At 48.0% G+C, this 22,503-nt stretch overlaps 1 protein-coding gene across 1 annotated transcript in view; it reads right to left on the bottom strand.

Annotated features, from left to right (window-relative positions):
• Positions 1 to 393: 393 nt before the first annotated feature.
• ATP9A (ATPase phospholipid transporting 9A (putative)) overlaps positions 394 to 22,503 on the bottom strand; it is a 132,217-nt gene continuing 110,107 nt past the window's right edge. Inside the window, exons 18-27 of the mRNA XM_025399176.1 lie at positions 21,394 to 21,492; positions 18,633 to 18,722; positions 18,364 to 18,508; positions 17,195 to 17,259; positions 13,272 to 13,427; positions 9,615 to 9,679; positions 8,037 to 8,145; positions 7,072 to 7,129; positions 4,336 to 4,539; positions 394 to 880 (exon numbers count right to left, since the gene is read on the bottom strand). Of these exons, the coding sequence (XP_025254961.1) occupies positions 744 to 880; positions 4,336 to 4,539; positions 7,072 to 7,129; positions 8,037 to 8,145; positions 9,615 to 9,679; positions 13,272 to 13,427; positions 17,195 to 17,259; positions 18,364 to 18,508; positions 18,633 to 18,722; positions 21,394 to 21,492 (1,128 nt within the window). The 3' untranslated portion in view covers positions 394 to 743. The remainder of the gene's footprint in view (positions 881 to 4,335; positions 4,540 to 7,071; positions 7,130 to 8,036; positions 8,146 to 9,614; positions 9,680 to 13,271; positions 13,428 to 17,194; positions 17,260 to 18,363; positions 18,509 to 18,632; positions 18,723 to 21,393; positions 21,493 to 22,503) is intronic.

Here is a 22,503-nt window from a genome sequence, read left to right as displayed (position 1 = left end):
AATAAAGCGGGATCACACCTCTGAAAGTCTTTTACGAGGTGGCAGGTGAAGTCAACTCACACACTATGGTTGCTGAATCAGATCAAGGATAACAGACTGGATTTAGGACACTCTCTCTCCCTCTCCTCTCATTTACTGGTTACGATCCCAGGAATCCAGTGTAACTTGGGTAAGCAGGGCTGGCTGGAGATGATACTGAGCATTTCCGAATGGAGGTGATCGTGTGGATAAGTTTTTACCAAATGTCATTGTCTTTTCCTCCCAAACTCACACCAAGAGCTTTCTATTTTTCTGACACCTCTTTGTAAGAGCAAGAAAGACATAAAGAATACATACACATTAGGACTGTTAGAAAAAAAAACAAAAAACAAAAAACACAAGCCTTCTACAACCTTCAGCTACACAGAAACTTTTATCACGTGACGACAAAATTCAAGTCATAAGGAAGCTCGCACAGTGACCCACATAAACCTCCCAGCTGAGCCACCAGCTTTAACATATTCACATTCACTCAGACATGAAGAACGAGGGGTTCAGACAGGCCCAGATGGGTCTCTTTCAGGACCTTCCCTCCCGTTGATGCAGTGTTAGGGCTCCGTTTAGGCGCAGAGCCTCTTCCCATTAAAACTGCACGTGTTAGCAATTACTGCAAAATCCACAGGTGGCGGTTAATAGAAATGGAACTTGAGCTCTGTCCATCAGGGAAGCGCCGAGACCAGGGCCCCCTCCAGCGAGCACACGGCCTACGATGTGAGCTTTGAGTAGCTGGGGGGAGAGAACCGTCTTCGCAGGTACTTGAGGACATAGAGAGGGAGGCAGCTGACCAGAGTGATGACGGAGACTTTCCACAAGAACGACAAGGTGGCGATGAAGTACACATCTGCAAGCAAACGGGAAGACAGCAGTGAGCAGGCAGGAATGTTCCAGAAGGCACGTGCGGTCCAGAAACAGGTGTCACAGCTATCAAAGGGAAAGTCATCTCCTATTACAAACACACAGCCTCCTGACATTGGCCCTCTCCTTCCATGGACTGTAAGGGAAGGTACCGTGGCTGAGAGCACACAGCGCCGCCAGCTTGATATTCCTCGCTCTCTCTTCTGTAGCTTCCTGATAGTGAAATGCTACTTTCAACACCCAGGAGAAGAAAACTATGGGGGCCACTAGATGCAGTGGCTCATGCCTTAATCCCAGCACTTTGGGAGGCCAAGGTGGGCAGAAGACTTGAACCCAGGAGTTTGAGATCAGCCTGGGCAACATAGCAAAACCCTGTCTCTACAAAAAATACAAAAATTAGCCAGGCATGGTGGTGCACGCCTATGGTCCCAGCTACTCGGGAGGCTGAGGTAGGAGGATCATTTGAGCCCGGGGAGCTCGAGATGACAGCAAGCCAAGATTGCACCACTGCACTCCACCCTGGGCAACAGAGTAAGACACTGTCTCAAAAAAAAAAAAAAGAAAAAAAAGAAGGAAAGAAAATTACAGGGGAAGAAAACTCAGAGATGCTTTTGATTTGGTATTGTCTAACAGTTGGAGAGTCTTTCTTCCTAAGGCCCAGCCACTGGCGAGCGGAAAGTGACATTCAAATGCACCTTCTGCTTCTAGTGATGGTCGCAGAAAGCCATGGGATAAATCTGGGTCATGGTGCAAAGTGGGCTCAGACCCGCTTGTCAGACACAGGCTTAGGCTGAGCCTCAGGGACTCTGATGGAACGTGTGGGGTGGGCGCGCAGGGGTACTGCCTTTCCTGCTGCAGGATTATAAACCTGGTTATGAAGTTTTCTTAAGAGAGGAGTGACAGCTTGTGGCTTTCAATATAGCAGAAGCCAGAGTAAGCCCCTTCCCCACTTTTTGAGCACAGGATGCTGAAATGCAGCTGGTACTGAGGCAGCACCTACTAAGTGCCAGGCCCAAGGCTCAACCTACCCTGTGGTTTTCCTACACCTCTGACCCGGCTCTGTGGTGTGTCCCTATCAAAAACAAGTTGAGATTCCTGAGCAGGGGCCACATCTCTGTGACCACCTCAGGCCCAAGCCTTTGAGCACACAGTAGGTCTCACAAAACGCTGTCTAGAGACTAGTGACAAGGGTGAAACTGCTTTAAAACTCCACTTTTTACAGCGATGCTCCTTTAGTTCTTGGAGCGTGCAGTAAATGCTCACAAATCCTTTCTAGAAACTGGTGCCGCAACTGTGAAACCTTTGCTTGTCAGGGGATGGTTCTTTTACCTTTACTAAAACCTTCAGGACCTTTGGAAGCTGTCAGAAGAGCCATGATCAAAGATGCTTCCAGGGTAAGGTCGAGTTTCTCTGCCTTTTTCTCGTTATTGCCCCTTAAGGAAGCTTTTTAGACTTCTTTTCTTTCCTAATCAACCAGCTCCATGAAATGTTAATGTCACAGGTATACTGTGTATCTGTTTATAATATTACAGATACATCTCCTTTATATGTAAAGGATTAGGGTTTGTTCACACCCCACCAAAGACCAATGTTTGTTCCCCAGGTGGTGGGGACCACATCACCCCCACTGAGAAGGCCTGGGGCAAAGGAGCAAGGGATGGGCCATTGCTGGCCCCTGCAGGCTTCCCACGGAGGATGGGGCGTGAGAGGGTTGTTGTAACTGAAAGTTTCCCCCAGAGAGAGTCTATCTGCAATCTTGAACACACATGAGCTTCTTTAGCAGAGAAGCAGCCTCAGGGCCCTGCTCCCTCAGTTGATAAAGGAGAAACAGTATCACTCTGAGGGTTTTTTGTTTAAGTGACACAGACAGAAACTTAAATGCTTCTACTGAAGAGGAAAGAGGTGTAAAGAGGGCTGTCTGCTGCACCAGCTAGACTTTCAGGATGACCCCTGGCCCCGAGGTTCCAAAGCCATAGCGGCTTGAGTTTGCCCTGCGCAGGGGAAACCAAGATTAGAGTTCAGAATCTATCCACAGCACAATACAGAAAATGCTGGGTCATCTGAACTGTGCCTGTGTTCCAAGTTTATGACACTGAACTAGAAACAGGTTTCTAGACAGGAATTAAAGCCTGTGTCAGCACCCGATGGGGTCCGTAGCACAGCATGGGGTCATCTGGATGGTCCTGCAGGGACTTGTGGCTCAATCAATTGGGAAGAAATTAACTGATATGGCAAAGCAAATGAGGTCAGCATGGAAGGGTGATGAAACCAGGCTTGTCCATCCAGAGACAGTGGCTGACACTGGACAAGCCCAAGAGTACCTGGAATCATTACTGAGGTCAGAGAAATCTGCCGCCACCCCACCTTAGGATGGGCCGACACTCCCCCATCTCTACATTCCCATAACTTTATTTATTTAGAAATGGAGTCTTACTCTGTCACCCAGGCTGGAGGGCAGTGGTGCGATCTCAGCTCACTGCAACCTTCGCCTCCTGGGTTCAGGCAATTCTCCTGCCTCAGCCAACCAAGTAGCTGGGACTACAGGTGTGTGCCACCACGCCTGGCTGATTTTTGTATTTTTAGTAGAGATGGGGTTTCACCATTGTTGGCCAGACCAGTCTCGAACTCCTGACCTCGTGATCTGGCCCGCCTCAGCCTCCCAAAGTGCTGGGATTACAGGTGTGAGCCACTGTGCCCGGCCTCCAAAACATTTTTTATTTGGGGTCTGCCTGGGCATCTAGCACCTCACCTCATTTTTCTCTTGGTAAATTTGATCACATCTGATACTCCTGTGCTCACAGATTCATTAATGTGTGTTTATCATGTGTTCCCAACGAGAACAGCAGCTCCCTGGAGAGCCCGTCCACCTCATCTGCCACCATAATCCTGGCACACAGCAGGGACTCCCACGTCTACGGAACTGGCGAGTACCTTCAGCACTTGGTTTGCTGTGCGGAGCAGTAGATTTTATTCTGAGATCCATGGAGTCCCTAAGGAGCTCTATCAGGACACAGCAGCAAGGCAGGGCTGTACAGGCAAGGTTGTGGGGCTCGGCACCTCCCAGCACTGCCACTTTGCCATCACAAGTCCCCTTTTATCAGTTTCGTAGATTGGACTTCAGATTAAGATTTCAGGAGAACAAAAAGGTTTTGTGGTCCAAAAAAGGCGACAGAGCAAGACTCCGACTCAAAAAAAAGAAAAAGAAAAAGAAAAACACTGTCTACTGCAATCACACCCTGTCCTCAATTTCACACCCTGAAGCACAACTACACCTGTCCCCAGGGAACACCTGTAAGAAAACGCGGATGGCTGAGCAGAAGGACAGCTGGAGCAAGAGCCCAGGCCGAGCGCTGGGAGCCCCCTTCCCTCATACGGCAGTGAGACCTCTGGGCCAGATTCACTGGGGGTGACTGACGGGGCTTAAGCATTCAGGGGTCTTACCGATGAACTCGTGTAAGAACACCAGGGAGGCGATGTAGCAGGCCAGGCTGAGCAGCTCGGCCACTGTCATGAGCCAGTGCCAGGTCTGGATGGTCAGCGCCACCATGAGCAGCTCGGTGAGGATCAGCGAGGTGAAGGAGATGGCCACGATGTGCACGAACTCCGACTCAAACAGCAGCAGCGCGCCGTACATGATGGTGCTCCCTGCAAACGCCAGAGAAGGATGTTCCCCTCGCCCCTCCCCGCAAAAGCTGCGCCCTGCTCACTCACACCTGGTTCCTTTCCGCGTTTTTCATTTAGACATGAAAAGTATCACTTGTTACATGAGGTTAATGACTGGTGCATTATGCAGGTCTGATCCTATAGTTTTCTGATTTTTCCTCTTTGACTTTGTAGGATAAATAATCTATAACTACAAAGTGAGAACAAGGGAGAAAAAAGGAAGTAAGGCAGGGAGGGAGAGAATAACTGTCCAGAGTTGATGAAAGAAATAGAAAGTTAAATATAATATTTAAAATGAGTGAGCCACGGCCAGCTGCAGTAGCTCACGCCTGGAATCCCCACACTGGGAGGCCAAGGTGGGCAGATTGCTTGAGCTCAGGAGTTTGAGACCGGCTTGGGCAACATGGTGAAACCCCATCTTTACAGAGAATATAAAAATTAGCCAGGTGTGGTGGCATGCACCTGTAGTCCCAGCTACTTAGGAGGCTGAGGTGGGAAGATCACTTGAGCCTGGGAGGTGGAGGTTACAGTGAGCCGAGATTGTACCATTGCACTCCAGCCTGGGTGACAGAGTGAGACCCTGTCTCAAAACATTAAATAAATAAATAAATAAACAAACAAACAAATAAATAAAATGATGTGGTGACTCACACCTGTAATCAGAACTTTGGGAGGCTGAGGCGGGTGGATCACTTGAGGCCAGGAGTTCAAGACCAGACTGGCCATCATGGCAAAACCCTGTCTCTACTAAAAATACAAAAATTAGCTGGGTATGGAAGTGCATGCCCGTAGTCCCAGCTACTCAAGAGGCTAAGGCACGAGAACTGCTTGAACCTGGGAGGTGGAAGTTGCAGTGAGCCAAGATCGTGCCACTGCACTCCAGCCTGGGTGATAGAGCAAGACTCTGTTTCAAAAAAAAAAGAATAAACCCCAATAGGTGACATGAACAGTAAATTTATTTAAAAAAAAAAAACCCAGGGCCAGGCGCAGTGGCTCATGCCTGTAATCCCAACACTTTGGGAGGCCGAGACGGGTGGATCACGAGGTCAGGAGTTCGAGACCAGCCTGGCCAATATGGTGAAACCCCATCTCTACTAAAAATACAAAAATTAGGTGGGTGCGGTGGTGGGCACCTGTAATACCAGCTATTCGGGAGGCTGAGGCAGGAGAATTGCTTGAAACCATAAGGCGGAGGCTGCAATGAGCCGAAATCATGCCACTACACTCCAGCCTGGACAAAAGAGCAAAACTCTCTCTCTCAAAAAAAAAAAATAATAAACCCCAAATATACATGTTTACTTGTAAGTTATATATATGTACCTGTCCAGATATATAGAAATATTAGGACCATTTCACAAACATATGCACTACAAAACATACATAAAAATGGAAATACTAAAAAAGAATGAGGATTCCGGGCACAGTGGTTCATGCCTGTAATCCCAACACTTTGTGAGGTTGAGGCAAGAGAACTGCTTGATGCCAGGAGTTTTGAGTTCAGCCTGTGCAACACAGTGAGACCTCAAGTCTCTACAAAAAATACAAACATTAGCCAGGTGTGGTGGTGCACACCTGTAGTCTATGATGCTGAACTAGAAACAGGTTTCTAGATAGGAATTAAAGCCCGTGTCAGCACCCGATGGGGTCCACAGCACAGCATGAGGTCATCTTGCTGGACCTGCAGGGACTCTTGGCTCACAGTCAATTGGGAAGAAATGAACTGATTTGGCAACTGATTTGGTGGTGGTGCACACCTGTGATCCCAGACTCAGAAGGCTGAGGTGGGGGGATCACCTGAGTCTGGGGAGGTCGAGGCTACAGTGAGCCGTGATTGCTCCACTGCACTCCAGCCTGGGCAACAGAGTGAGACCCTCCGTCGCCCAGGGTCTCACTCTGTTTCTATATATTACATAAAATATATTTTGTAAGTATATAAAATCTATTATGTGCACTACAAAACATACATAAAAATAGAAATACCAAAGAAAGAGGATTCTGGGCACGGTGGCTTTGCCCTGTGTCTCAAAAATATATAAATAAATATATATATATTTTTATATATATGTAAATGTAAAAGAGTTAGAAAAAATAAACACAAACAGAAGTTTTGCTATTCTCTTCTTATATCCCAATAGGTCATCTTACAAAGCCTCTGTAGTCTGGGAGACTCCCTTTGGAGGCCACTGAAGTAAACACGTTTTTCCAAAACTATGACTTGATCTGACTCTCAGAAAAGGTTTCAGAACATCCCAGAAAGCAACCACCTTTTGCCTCGTGGGTAGAGCAGCCCCACAGGCTTTGACTACTGTCCGCTGCCTTCCTCTGGCTTCACTACCTCATTTCTCAGACAGCACCACTGCGCATGTTTGATGTTCAAGTCCTTATACAGGGTGATCAGTGTCTCCCCTGGGTCATGCTGCCACCCTCCTTCCTGCTTCTTCTACAGGCAAGAAGGGGACACCCTTGAGTCAGTGCCAGAGCACAAGACAAACAGGTGTCTCCACTCATCCTTACCTTGATAGATGCTAATCAAAACCCATATTAAGAATGTCTTGTAGGACAATGGTCGTCCCTAAATGAGAGACAGAGAAAGGTTAGAGCTGGTTTCGTAGGGGGCTCACGCAGCATCAGTATTCACGTTATTCTCCCGCTAACTAGACAAGGTAACCCATCTGTCTTCACCAAAAAAGTGGCTCACACACATTTGAACACATTGGAGGAATTAGTTCTTTAAAAAAAGAATTGGCCAGGCGCGGTGGCTCACATCTGTAATCCCAGCACTTTGGAAGGCTGACGCAAGTGGATCATTTGAGGTCAGGAGTTCGAGACCAGCCTGGCCAACATGGTGAAACGCCCTCTTTACTAAAAATACAAAAATTAGTCATGGTAGTGCACGCCCGTAATCCCAGCAACTCAGGAGGCTGAAGCAGGAGAATCGCTTGAACCCAGGAAGTGGAGGTTGCAGTGAGCTGAGACTGAGCCACTACACTCCAGTCTGTGTGACAGAGACTTAGTCTCAAAAAAAAAAAAAAAAAATTAACATTAAATGGGAATAAATCTTCCCTTGGGTAAAAAACCCTTGAAGACAAATAAAATTATGCACATGCCTACACACACACCATCACACACACACGTTTTGGAAGTGTACACAAGAACATCTCTGGGAGCAAACGTAAGTCGCAGCTGCAAAGCAGAACTGTCAGGGGCTTTTTCGAAGTTGTGAGTTGGCTTGTTTTCAGTTTATCTATTACTGTACTCTTTCACGTTCTTTATAATAGTGCATATATTACCGCTTTAAGAAAAAACGTAAACTCCCACACCTTCCCCCCAAAAGTAAGAAAGCTACCAGTTCAAGTGTGTTCAAATCAGAAATGGAGGGTCTGTGCGAAATAAATTAAAAGGAAAAAAGCAGGGAGGGAAGGAAGGAAGAGAAAAGGAAAGGAGGAAGGAGGAAGGGGGGACTGAGAAGCTAACAGAACCTTTAGAAGATCCTTGTAGAGCTCAGGATACAGCATGGCAACTTCCGACTTGACATCTTTGTCCAGGACCAGAGAAAACACAGGAAACATGGTGTAAATTGTGGAGTACCTGGGAGAGAAAACCGCCATAGGTAAGACCTGGCCGACACCATCAGAGCTATGTGCTATGCCAGCCTCCGGCGCCCAAGTCCCATCCATGCCTCTAACAACTGTTTACTGCTTGTCTATTATGCTCCAGAGCTGGCTGTAAGCACCAGAAACCTAAGAGGAAAAATGGACAAAAATGTCTGCCCTCAAGAGCTTTCATCCTGGTCAGTGAGTCAATAAACAAATAAATTAGGTAAACTCTATGTGTGTTAGAGATAAGTGCTACAGAGAAAAATATAATGGGGTAGAGGAAATAAGGTGTGTGTGTGTGTCTGTGTGTAGGGGGGTGATGGCACAATTTTAGAGGCTGAGGAACAGAACATTTGAGTGAACACCCACAAGAGGTGAGGGCCAGCCAAGCCAGTCCCAGGAGGATGAGCTTTCCAGGGAGAAGGAACCACCAGTGCAAAGGCACTGAGGTGGGAGTGGCTGTCATGTCTGAAGAACAGCCAGAAGGCCAGTGGGGCTGGGGCTGGGGCTGAGGGCGACAGAAGAGGAAATGAGGACCCATGGGGAAGATGGGACCAGGCCATGGAAGGTCGCACAGAGCACAGCTCAAGGAACCCCTGACTCTATTCTGTTATGTTCCTGTACTCTTCCAGAACCCGACAAAAGACAGGCCGCTTTTCCAGTTAGAAGCAGGCAGCATTCCAGTGCCTCCTCTCAGCTGAACTCATCGGCCAACACAGTAGGACGGAGAGCGGACTCTGTGAGACTCTCCAGAGCACGGCTGGGCTTCCGGCGCCCTCCGTCTCCTCCTAACCAGGAGTGGCCTCAGCTGCATGTATCTGTATCTAGGGCACTCGGTAACCAAACTCCACCTACCTGGGTGATTCAGAGACTGAGCACATTCTCTGAAAAGGTCAGAAGGATCCGCCTGAAGTTCCAGGTCAGTAATGGGAGTGGGTTTGCGGGCTGCAAAGGCTCAAGTGACACCATCTCTGTCACTGTGGCACAGCAGTCAAGCTCTGTTGCTTGCACGTCCCCGAGGCAATGGACTCGGGCCCTCCTTGGAGCTCCAAGGACGGGACTTCCACGGGGCTCGGTTCAGGCCAGGAGGGCATTTTTCAGATCCCCCTTCCCTTTTTATTAAGACCCCAGTGAAATCACCAAGTCTGCAAACCTTCTGCCTTGCTCTCCTCAATCAACTGATAACCCTGGAGTATTTTTTCAAGACCAGGTATAAATGGCAAAGTGCAACACACCACATACATCTCCAACTCCACTTCCTCCATCTGGTTAAGGGCTCAACAGCTCAAAACCTGGTTAATTCAAGGAGGTTCTAAAGCATGGTGCTGGGCCTGCATTCGCTGGGGCTGGGAACCAATGTGGCTTAGGAACCCAAGAATTTTCCCACCATGTTTCTTCTCTCTGCTGTGGCATTTGAAGAAGGTTTTGTAAACAATTAATTCCCTGGCAGGATTTCCTTACCCAATGATGAGGAATCCTTGATAGAGAGGGACGGAGGCAAAGTAAAACACGGAGGAAAAGACAGCCTGTGCCAAGGAGAAAGGAGGATGTCACCAAAAGTCATGACAAAATCCCTTACCTTTACAGAATAAAAATAACGCCTGATACTTACATAGCACTCACCCTCGCCGACGCTGCTATAAGGTACTTTACATGGATTTGCTCATTTCATTCTCACAACATCAACAACAACCCTATGAAGTAGGTACGATTCTCGTCATCCCCATTATGCAAAGCAGAAAGTGGGGCACAGAGAGGGTACGTGGCTTGCTCAAGCCCACACAGCTCCTAAGCAGCAAATCCAGGAATCACTCCCGGGTAGGGTGATGGATTACAGCTCCAGGGTCTACTCAGCCCACTGTGAACATTCACTGAGTTCCAGGACCCAGGAATGCTTTGCACGTGAGCACAGCTGATCTCCAGAGCGGCCACACGATCAAGTCCTACTATCACCCACGCTTTACAGAAGGGGAGGCTGAGCAGGTGAACTGTAGGACTCAAGCCCAGCTGTGGCCCCAGAGCGCACACTTCTAAACAGCTCGGAATCCCCACCTCTGCAGGCACGCATGCTGCTAACCACGCTGCCGGAGATACGGAAACGCATACGGAAAAAGAGCCTCTGAAGTGTCTACGGGGGCTGGGATGGCAGAGAAGGCTTCACTTCTTATATTACATGTTTCAGTATTTGGGGAAATTTTTGAAAAGAACACATGGTGACAGATTATTTTTGCAATTAGACAGAAGCAATGAAGATATTTACAAACCCTCATGGAAATGTCTGCTTCCTGCTTTGGAAAATATTAGCTGCTGGTAATGATGAATAGGCTGAGGAGGACCCATGGGGAAGATGGGACCAGGCCATGAAAGGTCGCACAGAGCACAGCTCAAGGAACCCCTGACTATATTCTGTCATGTTCTTGTACCCTTCCAGAATCAGGCTTGAAGCTCTGTTAGCTCCGTCTCTGGACCTCTATGGGCTAACAGAGGAAACATGGTCTCCAAGCTGCTACCTATTCATATAAAGCTGAAGGAAGGCCAGAGACAAATGCTGCCTGAAAGCTTTTAGAAAGCAGAAGAAAGCAAGGCAGAGATATCCTAGTAATTTGAAATAGCATCAGACCAGGGCTAGCTCCCCAGAGCACCTTCAATGGACACAGAGAGAAAGCATGTGAGAAACACGTGCTTTCTCGGCACAGAGCTCAGAGCGCAGGTGCTCCTGAGCGCCATGGTCACGGGAAGTCACGGTTTGCCCTGGCTGCGCCGGAAAAGCCACTTTTCTGGTGACTTTTCACCCAGGCTGGGCTGCTGCATAGGAAGGACGGTTGTAAAAATATCAAGAATCTGGTGTTTATTTTCCAAACCAGTATCAGGAGCCCCCTCCTCTAAAAGAGTCATCCTAACCACACAGTCTTCATCTCGATGATAGCACTTTGGGAAAAATAAAAACACGGTGGTCTCTGGCAGACCCACGTCCTGGTGCAATTCTAACTGGGACTTGCTCTTGGCCATTTTCAGCACAGTGGACAGGGGTTAAAGGCATTTTCTTTAGCACAAAGAACAATGCCTCATCCTGGAATTCTTTTTCTATATCAATGTTAACGGTAACATCCAGTTTTTGAAGAAGTCAGCTCATCCCGGCCAGCTTTTGTGTATGTGTCCAAGGAGGGGCTGATTAATCTCCCAATGATTAAAACCACAGCATTATCCTGTTCAATTGGCGAGTTAACATAAAAGTACAGATGTGGTCTGGTGAACTACAGCAGCTGTTTGGGTTTAGATCATTTTGATGAAAGTCACTTTAAGGCTCCCCTACTCACAAATGCAATAGATATTTAAAACATAAAATCACCCCCAAAAAACTGGGGTGTTGCCAGTGGATGGTGAATTCTCACATACCTAAAGCAGCACTACCTGGTGTTTGAAAGGCACACTGCCTTTCAAGTATGATTAAACAAATTAAAATATCACCTGATGTTTACATATTACCTTGTTTCACTTCTACTAGTCATGGTAAGGATGCCTTAGCACTGATGTCTTAAAAACCTCTCTGTTTTTCACAGTGGCCCTGCCCAAGGGCAAGGAGGGTCTCATCATCCCCATTTTCCAGGTGGGAAGACTGAGGCCTAGAGTGGTAAAGTTATTTGCTCAAGGTCTCACAGATCCCTAGTGGTATGACCAGAAGGAGACGTGAGTTCCAGGATCTACTGCGCCTATGTTCTCACCACTCAACTGGGAGCACTTTCACCTCAATGCCCAAAAAGGAAGATCAATCAACAGCTTTGCAACACCAAAAATATTTTCTTTCCCTCCTTTGGCCTCCTTTCTACTCCACACTTAATTGCTACAGACTGACGGCAAATTTTGTTGTTGGTGGTTTTGAGATGGAGTCTCACTCTGTTGCCCAGGCTGGAGTGCAGTGGCGCGACCTCAGCTCACTGCAACCTCCACTTCCCAGGTTCAAGTGATTCTCATGCCTTAGCCTCCCAAGTAGCTGGGATTATAGGAGCGTGCCACCACATACAGCTAATTTTTGTATTTTTAGTGGAGACAGGGTTTCACCATGTTGACCAGGCGGGTCTCAAACTCCTGGCCTGAAGTGATCCACCCACCTCGGCCTCCCAAAGTGCTGGGATTACAGGCGTGAGCCACTGTGCCTGTCCTATGATGACATATTTTGAAGGAGTTTGTGAGACAGAAGGTGGGAAAACATATACTCTAGCATCCTTTTATGAAAAAGCAAGAGGGGAGCAAGGTATTAACTTCCAAGGGTATTCGTGATCATAATAACCACACTCAGTTCCCCGACTGGGCTCTGCCGGGAGACAGAACCGTGATGCCAAGGCAACCTCAGTGCCAGGTGTCATGCTGACCCCTGCAAGTGGACACAGTCCCAGGCCCTCCATGACGAGTGTATCAAGAAGGATACTCAGATTGTGACTGCAGGCTTTGAGGTCCACCTGCCTGAGCTGACTGAATCCCTGCGGGACACTTCAAATTTATCATCCATACTCAGCCTCAGCCTCCCCATCCGTAAAATGGGCTCAGGCTATTGTGAGGCTTATGTGAGACACTGCATTGCGAACACTTAGCCTGATGCCTAGGGCACAGGAAGCACATAAGCAAAGTAAGTTCTTCTTCTTTAGTGGTTGTTCTCTGATGGCCCTTACCTCTGCAAAAGGTGAAAATCTGGGGGCTGAATAGTCATTCAGCATTTAACTCTGCATCTTTCACTCCAGGAAACAAATTATAACAACCTATCCACAATTAAAATAACTCATGTACATTCCACTTGCCCCATGCCAGGTACTGGACGTCACCACTGCTAACACATACACACCCACACCACATGGCAGGAATGACCAGCACCGCTTAACAGGGGAGGAATCTTGAGTACCAAGAAGTTCAGGGACTGGCTCAAGGCCTATCAGCTGGAATGTAGCCAGGTAGGGGATTTAAACTGGCGAGGTGGGGGTGACAGCTCCAAAGCATAGTCTAATTCCCAGGCTTTTTCCATGATAATCACATAGCCATATGCACCTGTGCAGAGGGACCAGCTGTCCACTTACCTACATGGTACAGCCACATGTACATGTGCACAGAAGCCAGCGGTCCACTCACCTGCATGGTGCTGATACACAGGCTCCTGTGAATCACGAACTGGCTGAGGGCAGCTGACCGCTTGTAGCTGTTCCGGCCGTGCACCATAAGCAACCGGCCAAGATGCTTAAATTGAGTGATGGAGAAGTCTGCAGCCAATGAAGCCTGTTTTCCTTCCTAAAATCCAATAAAATGAGGCACCGTCAGAAGCACAAGAGGTCAGGGCAAACACATTTTCTTTAATTGAAAAAGCAAGACATTGTAAGGAGATCTCTGAAGAACTTCAAGAAAGAAATTCTTTGGTTTCAAGCTAAACGCAGTTGGTGGTCAAAGTCTAAATTTAATTTTAAAAGGGGAATTTATTTAAATAAAAACCATTCTGAATCGATATAGTTATAATTTGGAGGTCAACTGGATCTAATATTAGGCCTTGGGAGTTCAGCCCACCCCATAAGTAACAAAGAATCATTTAAAGATAGATATTTTAAAACATTTAGTTCCCTTAAGAGCTAATTAAACATGAGGCGAAAACCCGGAGCTACTAAAAATGTTAGACAGGATATTCCTGAATATACAGCTCTGCACACTCACAGAAGTGGGAATAACTTGCAGTGCAACCACATAATGGAATTCTCCCATTTTGTATTTTTTGTTATTTTTTCTTGAGACTGGGTCCCACTCTGTCACCCAGGCTGGAGTGCAGTGGTGTGATCTCGGCTTACTGCAACTTCTGCCTCCCAGGTTCAAGCCATCCTCCCACCTCAGCCTCCCGAGCAGCTGGGAGCACAGACACGCACCACCACACCTGACTAATTTTGTTATTTTTCGTAGAGATGGGGTTTCTCCATGTTGCCGAGGTTGGTCTCAAACTCCTGAGCTCAAGCCATCTGCCCACCTCAGCCTCTCAAAGTGCTGGGATTCCAGGCATGGGCAGCTGCACCTGGCCAAATTCTCTCATTTTAAAAGGCGGTGACAGCCAACATTAAAGGGACAGAAGGAGATGACAGCCTCTGGATGTGACGTAACAGGAAGAACACGAATTCCCCTTGTGCAGCGCTCATGCCAAGGCAGAATCGGAACCGAATCAATCTGATGGGCTCAAGGACTGCGTGCCATGAGACACTCTACAACTGTCCTGGAAGCTTCAAAAATACCACTGACATGAAAAACAAAACACCCTCCAACGAAAAGAAAGAGAGAAAAGTGTTCTACAACAAAGAAGATCAGAAACACGAGGACATGCTAATAAATGCGATTTGCAATCCTTCCTGGAGCTTTTATTATTTAAGTTATGAAGACACTTAGAGGACAGATGGGGGAATTTGAGCATGAATATTATATAGTCCATTATATCAATGTTACATGGAGTTGAGCATGAATATTATATAGTACCATTATGTCAATGTTACACGGGGTTGAGCATGAATATTATATAGTACCATTGTATCAATGTTACACGGGGTTGAGCATGAATATTATATAGTACCATTGTATCAATGTTACACGGGGNTTACATGGGGTTGAGCATGAATATTATATAGTACCATTGTATCAATGTTACACGGGGCAAGGGGGGTTATGATGTTACTTTCTTTGTGTGGGAGAATGTCCTTGTTCTAAAGAGATCCAGCTGAAATATTTAGGGGTAACATTACATGCAATTTACTTTCTACTGATTCAAAGAAAGAGAATGTGGCAAATAGTAACAATTGGCCAAAGTGAAGGGTAGATGGATGCTCACTGTTCTATTTCAACTTTTCCATTGTTCTATTTCAACTTTTGACATTTTTCAAAATAAAAAGGTAGAGTCAGAGTAAGAAGTGATGGCTCTGTATGCTCTCACGTAGGAACAAATCCATGATGTAACAGATTTAAGCAAGCTGCATAACAAAATGTACTGTGTTTTCACTTAAAAAAAATACATGAAAATTATATATATATGTATACATGTATAAGATATGTGTATAGATAGCAAATATACACACACTCATAACCAGTAATATACACATAGAAAAAATGTTGGGAGAAAAACCAGTGTTACTCATTTGATGCAGTTACCTAAAAGACGCGTTTTACTTTCAGATTCTTTATGTTATGTATTTTTTTGAGACAGAGTCTCACTCTGTCACCCAGAGTGCAGTGGCACAATCTCCCTCACTGCAACCTCCGCCTTACAGGTTCAAGCAATTCTCCTGCCTCAGTCTCCTGAGTAGCTAGAATTACAAGAACCCACTACCATGTCTGGCTAATTTTTGTATTTTTAGTAGAGATGGGGTCTCACCATGTTGGCCAGGCTGCTCTTGAACTCCTGACCTCAAGTGATATGCCCACCTTGGCCTCCCAATGTGCTGGGATTACAGGTGTGAGCCACCAAGCCTGGCTTAGATTCTTTTCATTTTTTATAGTGAGCAGTATTACTTTTATATCCCAAGAAACAAAGGAATCAGAATATGATTTTTAATAGAAGGGAAAATGCTTTAAGTTTTATAAGAACTGGTAGAGAATTCCATTAAACTCAAACATGCTTCTTAAAAACTGTATTCAGGAAATCTACACAGACTTCTGATATATCTCATTCAAAAATCATTTCATTCCGCAACTTCAAATCATCGTCATCTTGCTGAGAACCAGAGAACCAGAGAACCAGAAAGGGTGGGAAAGTGGGGGGAAAAAAGCCGTAAGGGTCAGCCAAAGTCATGAAGTTATGCAACAGTCTGGACAGGGGAGCATCCCTCCTGCTCCTTCCGGGCCTTGGCACTCCGGTACTTCACACACACTTCTTTTCCTTTTTTTTGAGATGGAGTTTTGTTCTTTCACCCAGGCACGAGGGCAGTAGCTCAATCTCGGCTCACTGCAACCTCCACCTCCCGGGTTCAAGTGATTCTCTGGCCTCAGCCTCCTGAGTAGCTGGGATTAGAGGCACCTGCCACCAAGCCTGGCTAATTTTTGTATTTTTAGTAGAGACAGGGTTTCACCATGTTGGCCAGGCTGGTCTTGAACTCCTGAGCTCAAGTGATCCTCCTGCCCCAGCCTCCCCAACTGCTGGGATTACAGGCCTGAGCCACCACTTCCAGCCCTTCACACACAGTCCTAACAAACTCGGTGACCCATCTTCTTGCCTCTTGTCATTTAGAGGTCACAAATTGGGGCTGAGTAAACTATAAGAGGCAAGTGCACAATTGGCAAGGAGAAAAAGACAGAAATAATATTTTATAACACACCAGCTTTTAAAAATTGTAGCTGCCAAGGCCTTTCGGTGAGAAGTGAAGCAAGCGACATTCTTCCATTGCGCGCCCAAGAGACCAGCACAGAGCAGGATAACTAAGACTTTTACTGACAGTGCTGAGTGTCCCAGGGAAGTCTGAATTACACTTACCATACCCTAAAGATATGGAGAAATGCTTCTTTTTTTTTTGAGACGGAGTCTCGCTCTGTTGCCCAGGCTGGAGTGCAATGGCACGATCTCGGCTCACGGCAACCCCTGCCTCCTGGGTTCAAGCAATTCTCCTACCTCAGCCTCCCAAGTTGCTGTGATTACAGGCACCCACCACCATGTCCAGCTAATTTTTGTATTTTCAGTAGAGACAAAGTTTCTCCAGGTTGGCCAGGCTGGCCTCAAACTCCTGACCTCAAGGGATCCACTCGCCTTAGCCTCCCAAAGTGCTGGGATTACCGGCGTGAGCCACCACGCCTGGCCTAGAAACACTTTCTCTTTTTTTTTAAATTTAGGTCTGGGCAAACAAAAAGCCAACATTCGTCTGTCTGTACGATGTAGCAATACAGACCTCTATCTTCCCAGTGACATGAGGTAATTGTGACACATGGTTCCTTATGTTTTATCATTCTTTATCTGGAATTTCCAGAAGCCTTAAAGCTCTGTCTTTGAGGGAAAAAGAACCAAGAAACTATAGCAAGTGGAGCCCAGCAGAGGGAAACACTCTCACCTTTCCCTCCACTCCCACGCCGCAGTCAGATTCCTGAATCATGCTGACGTCATTGCCTCCGTCCCCTGCGAGCCACAGACCAGAGAGAAAAGAGGTTTCATTCTTCCCTTAAACAAGAACGCATGCTTGTCTTTACCGCAGTCTCGTCTGTCACAGAGCGCTCGCTGAGTGCCTGGCCTGCCCTGTCCATACCATCTCTCCAACCCCTTGCACTACCAAGATCCTGTTTCACAGGCAGAGTGGCTCAATGTCAGAGAGCCCAGCGACTTGCAGAGGGTCCCGGCACTGAGCAGCGGCAGTGGGACTGTGTCCACATAGGACAGGAATGACCACTTGTCCTCCTCGGAGGCCGGGATACCCCAGGATTACCATCGGCGGCAACTCGCAGTGCTCTTATTGGACACTTTCCACACGGCGTGGCAAGCACATTTTAAAGGTGATCCTTTTTAGGCTGGGCACAGTGGCCCATGACTGTAATCTCAGTATTTTGGGAGGCCAAGGTGGGGAGATCACCTGAGGTCAGGAGTTCGAGACCAGCCTGGCCAACATGGAGAAACCCCGTCTCTACTAAAAATACAAAAATTAGCCACATGTGGTGGCACGTGCCTGTAGTCCCAGCTACTTAGGAGGCTGGGGCAGGAGAATCACTTGAACCCAGGAGGTGGAGGTTGCAACCAGCTGAGATTGTGTCACTGCACTCCAGCTAGGCGACAGAGCATGACTCCGTCTCCAAAAAAAAAAAAGTGACCCCTTTGAGTCCTCGTGACACCATTTGAGGAAGCCACAATTATTATTCCCATTCTACCACGAGCAAATGGAGGCTCAGACGGGTGAAAGAAGCCATCTGGGGCACCCACTGGGAAAAGCCAGTGGAAAGATTTGAACCCAGATCCAACCCCACAGTGTGTGGTCTCCACCCACTGGAAGGCTGCACTCTTCAGCCACTGGCAAAGGAGTAGAGGCCTGGCACACGCTTATCTGCTCTCCAGGGGAAATATTAAAAATAATAACAAAAAGAGCCGAAGTCTGCGAGGCGGAGAAAAATCATGACCTGAACAAAGGGGCTGGGGAATGTGAAGAACGAGCAACAGTGTCCAAACATCCTTAGGGTAAGGGAGCCTGGTGCACAGGCAGGCCAGGGCCAGCGGCACAGCCTGAGCCGCGCCTACCTACGGCACAGGTGAGCTTGCCCGTGCGCTCCTGAAGCAGGCGCACAATCTGGGCCTTCTGGGTGGGGGCACAGCGGCAGCAGACTACGGCCGGGCACTGGCAGGCCAGCTCCATGAACTCGTACTCATAGTACTTGAGGCAAACCTGCAGGGTGGAGGGAGAGGTGGTGCATTGGTGGAGGTCACTGCCCAGCCTGCAGTGCCCCTGCCGAAGCCGGATAAGCCCCAGGCTGCCGGGAGGACTGGCTCTCAGGGGTCCCCAAGCTCACCTCCAGGGAGTCTCCCGAGATGACCAGGGCGCAATCGTGCTTCCTGCGGAAGGCGTTCAACTCGAGGTGAGCCTCCCCGCGGTTGGTCACCTGGAAGGGAACAGAGATGGAGAAGGAGGCATTGCTCTCCGGAGATGATAAAACAATAAACAGTGGCTTCCTGGAGCCAGCATGAAGACAACGGCCACCCCAGCCAAGGGTCCCTCCCCTCCCCTGCCACCAGAGGCAGCAACAAATGGAATCCTATTGGTTACGACTCTGCAGGAACCAAGAGAGCCCATGTGCCAACCTCCACCTACAAATTCCCCCAGGACTAAAAATGCCTGTACTGGTCGAGCGCAGTGGCTCATGCCTGTAATCCCAGCACTTTGGGAGGCTGAGGCAAGCGGATCACTTGAAGGCAGGAGTTTGAGACCAGCCTTGCCAACATGGTGAAACCCACTCTCCGCTAAAAATAGAAAATTAGCCAGGCGTGGTGGCGGGTGCCTGTAATTCCAGCTACTTGGGAGGCTGAGGCAGGAGAATCACTTGAACCCAGGAGGCGGAGGCTGCAGTGAGCCGAGATCGTGTCACTGCACTGGCAGCCTGGGCAACAGAGCAAGACTCATCTTTAAAAAAAATTTAAAAAGCCTGTACTTTCACTATAAGCCGGGTATTGGACAACACACCCTGTGGAGTGCGTAGTCCACAGCTCTATGAGGTGCCAAAAGAAGACAGCTCTATTTTGCACCTAAGGAAACTGAAGCACGGTGACATTTGCTAGCCTGACTAAAGGCACATGGCTAGTATGCTATAGTACAGGTATGCAGAGCCAGGCACCTAGCAGGGCCCGGGCCACTTTTCTGTAAAGGACCAGATGTTAACTATTGTAGGCTTTGAGGACCACACGGTCTCCATCACAACCACTCAGCTCTGCCGTTGTAATCCAAAAGCAGTCGTGCACCATACGCAAACGAGTGGATCTGTCTACACTCCAATAAAACAAAATACCTGCTGTTGAGAAAAACAGGTGGCTAGCACATAGGTCATTAGTTTGCAATCCCTCAATTCTAGAACAGACAGTCAATTCTCATTATTTATAGTAGCTACGTTTTCTAAAGTCACTGTGAACACTGAAATAGCAAATACTAAACCATCCCCTCTAGGGGAAATACAGGGTTAGGTTTTTGCCCCTGGTCACGATATCTTCATAAATTTATAACCTTATTTTATGTGTGTTTCTATTTAAAGACACCTTGATTCATTAACATTGAACTCACAGTCACCAGCGCTGTAACTCATGCCTGAAGGAAGCTCATCTAGCACATGCATTTTCTCCATAAGTCACATCAACAGCCTTCCTGCACTTAAGAACATGAGCCAGCAAAGAAGCGCTGTGCCGGGGCCATTTTAAATGACAAACTGCCAACGAAAAGCACAGAAATGCGAAAAACCCGATTCTTAAATGGACTGCAAAAAGGACACCTGTTCACCACGAGGCTGAAAAAAGGAGGCAGTGCATGGCCTTGTTCAACCTCAGGTGGGAATGTGCGTCTCAGGCAGCTAAAATTTTAAGCCACTCTAGGCCGAGTGTGGTGGCTCACACCTGTAATCCCAGCACTTTGGGAGGCCGAGGTGGGATGATCACCTGAGGTCAGGGGTTTGAGACCAGCCTAGCCAGCATGGTAAAACCCCGTCTCTACCAAAAAGACAAAAATGAGCCAGGTGTGGTGGCAGGCGCCTGTAATCCCAGCTACTTGGGAGGCTGAGGCAGGAGAATTGCTTGAACCCGGGAGGCGGAGGTTGCAGTGAGCCGAGATCGCACCACTGCACTCCAGCCTGGGCAATAAGAGCAAGGCCCCATCTCCAAAAAAAAAAAAAAAAAAAGATTTAAGCCACTCTACATATAACCGTGAAAGCATCAAGAGTACTGATTCGGAGGTCACAGACAGATTTTGGGAGGAGGAGAATTCACCAAGAATTTGTGAATGACGAGAACTGCCTACACCCGCCTCTACACAACACTATGGGATTCCAAAAATCCCTGGATTTTTTTAGGCTTCTGTGTGCTGTGGACCAAAGGCAGGGGTGAGGGGGAGACCCCCAAAGATCTAGAGACCCTCCAGTTGTTTGCCATCGTGGCTCTGATTTCAGTGGGATTACTATATCCTGCCCCAAAGAGGACCCAGTCCCCCCACCTCCCCAGTGCAATAAAGCCTAGAACAGTCCTCACTGGAAGCAGTTCCTGACGTGTGCATTGTCTTGGTCAATGCCTGCCACAAGGGCAGGCGATTTCTCATTTGCCCATGCAATGCACCTCCTTCAAAAGGCTCCTCAATGGTCTTAAATGCTTCCCCGCTCAGGAGGGCAGACAGACCAGTAACTGTGGCCTGGAATTTCTTTCTTATCCAAGGACTTGACTTTCAGGGGTTCAGTGAAATCCCAGGAATCCCATGCATAATTTCATGTGTATGAGTGGATCTGCATCTTTCAGGGGGAGTGCCTGACTTTCACCAGCTTCTCAAAGGGACCACGACCCCCTAAAAGGTTAACAGCACGGCATTAGCACAGGACTAGAAGGAGGTGCGCCTAAACCACTCCTGGAAGGAACTCTCCAGCCGGCACCTGGGTCATTAATCATCCCACCCAAGGCAACCGTGGTTGACGCTCCCCACCCTAGGTGACTCACGTGCTGCCCCTCCCTTCTCAAGGGGCCCACTCGAGGTTATAGGACAAATCGAACATCACCCCCCACGTGGCCCTAACACAGAGGACACTTTACCAGCCGAAAAACGTGGATGTCTTGGTTTCTGGTCACCAGATGCGCATTCTTCGCTGTGCATGTGGCCGTCTCCAGCTTGTCCCCTGTCAGCATCCAAACCTGAAATCATGGCATGACAGAGGTCCTGTCTGTTAGTTTTCGAGGCCGGCCTGTCATCTGCAACAGATGAGTTTCCAAGAACATGGAGCTGAACTTGGTATGTTCCGTTTACCTCCTGCCGACTCATGCTGTCCCCAACACAACACAGCAAGCGCCCTGGCTGAAGGGCTGTGGGACTCCGAGCAACCACTGCTGGTAGCGGCAAAAACTGGCAGATGCTTCTAGAAAGGGCCGTTTGGCCACACACTACAGGAGGTACTATGAAGCTCAGTCCTTGGACCACATAATTCCCCTTCTGAGGATTTTTCTTAAAGTGATAAATATCCTAAAAGAAGGGAAAGGCTGCATGGGTGAGGGGGCACTTCGGTGTCCTAAGGAAACACTCACTTTTGATGCTGTGGACTTTCTATGTAGCTGGATGAGCAAGACAGACCCTTCTGGGGTTTAACTCAGCTTATAAAATGCTGACCGTAAATGAGTCAGGTTCTCCCACATCATGTATTAGCTCACACTGCATTTCTCTGCTGTGGGTTCAGAGAGGGTAGATGACTTGCCCCAAACCACACAGCTACCTCTTGTCCTAACCAGGCCCAGAATCCGGGTCTTCAGAGTCCTCATGGAATGTGCTTCCTGCTCTGTGATTTTACCTCATTACCCCTTTTGTTCTCCTTGCTCCCAGCTGGGAGCAGTCTTGGGGCTACCGGTCAAAGAAAATCTGGATAGCAGGAAAAGTACAGGAAAGAAGATCACGACACATGTCTCCCGAGTGTCCACTACGCGCCCAGCACCCACGCTGAGCTCCCTGTCACCTTCATGACGGCTTCTGGAGGCTGGAAATGGAAGCGCTAAGAGGTTCAATCATTTGCCAAGGGTCACAGAAGTAAAGGGAGAGGTAGGATGGGAACCCAGGCAGTGAGACGGGCAGAGGGAAGGCACCGGGCACCTCTCAGGGCTGAGCCTCTTGGGCCCTCTCCCCTGGCTAGGTCTGTTTTCCCTCAATATCCCGCCTGT

Source organism: Theropithecus gelada, chromosome 10, assembly GCF_003255815.1.
Source record: "Theropithecus gelada isolate Dixy chromosome 10, Tgel_1.0, whole genome shotgun sequence".
NCBI lineage: Eukaryota > Metazoa > Chordata > Mammalia > Primates > Cercopithecidae > Theropithecus > Theropithecus gelada.
Note: the sequence above shows the minus strand (reverse complement) of the source record. Positions and strands in the feature narration are given on the sequence as shown.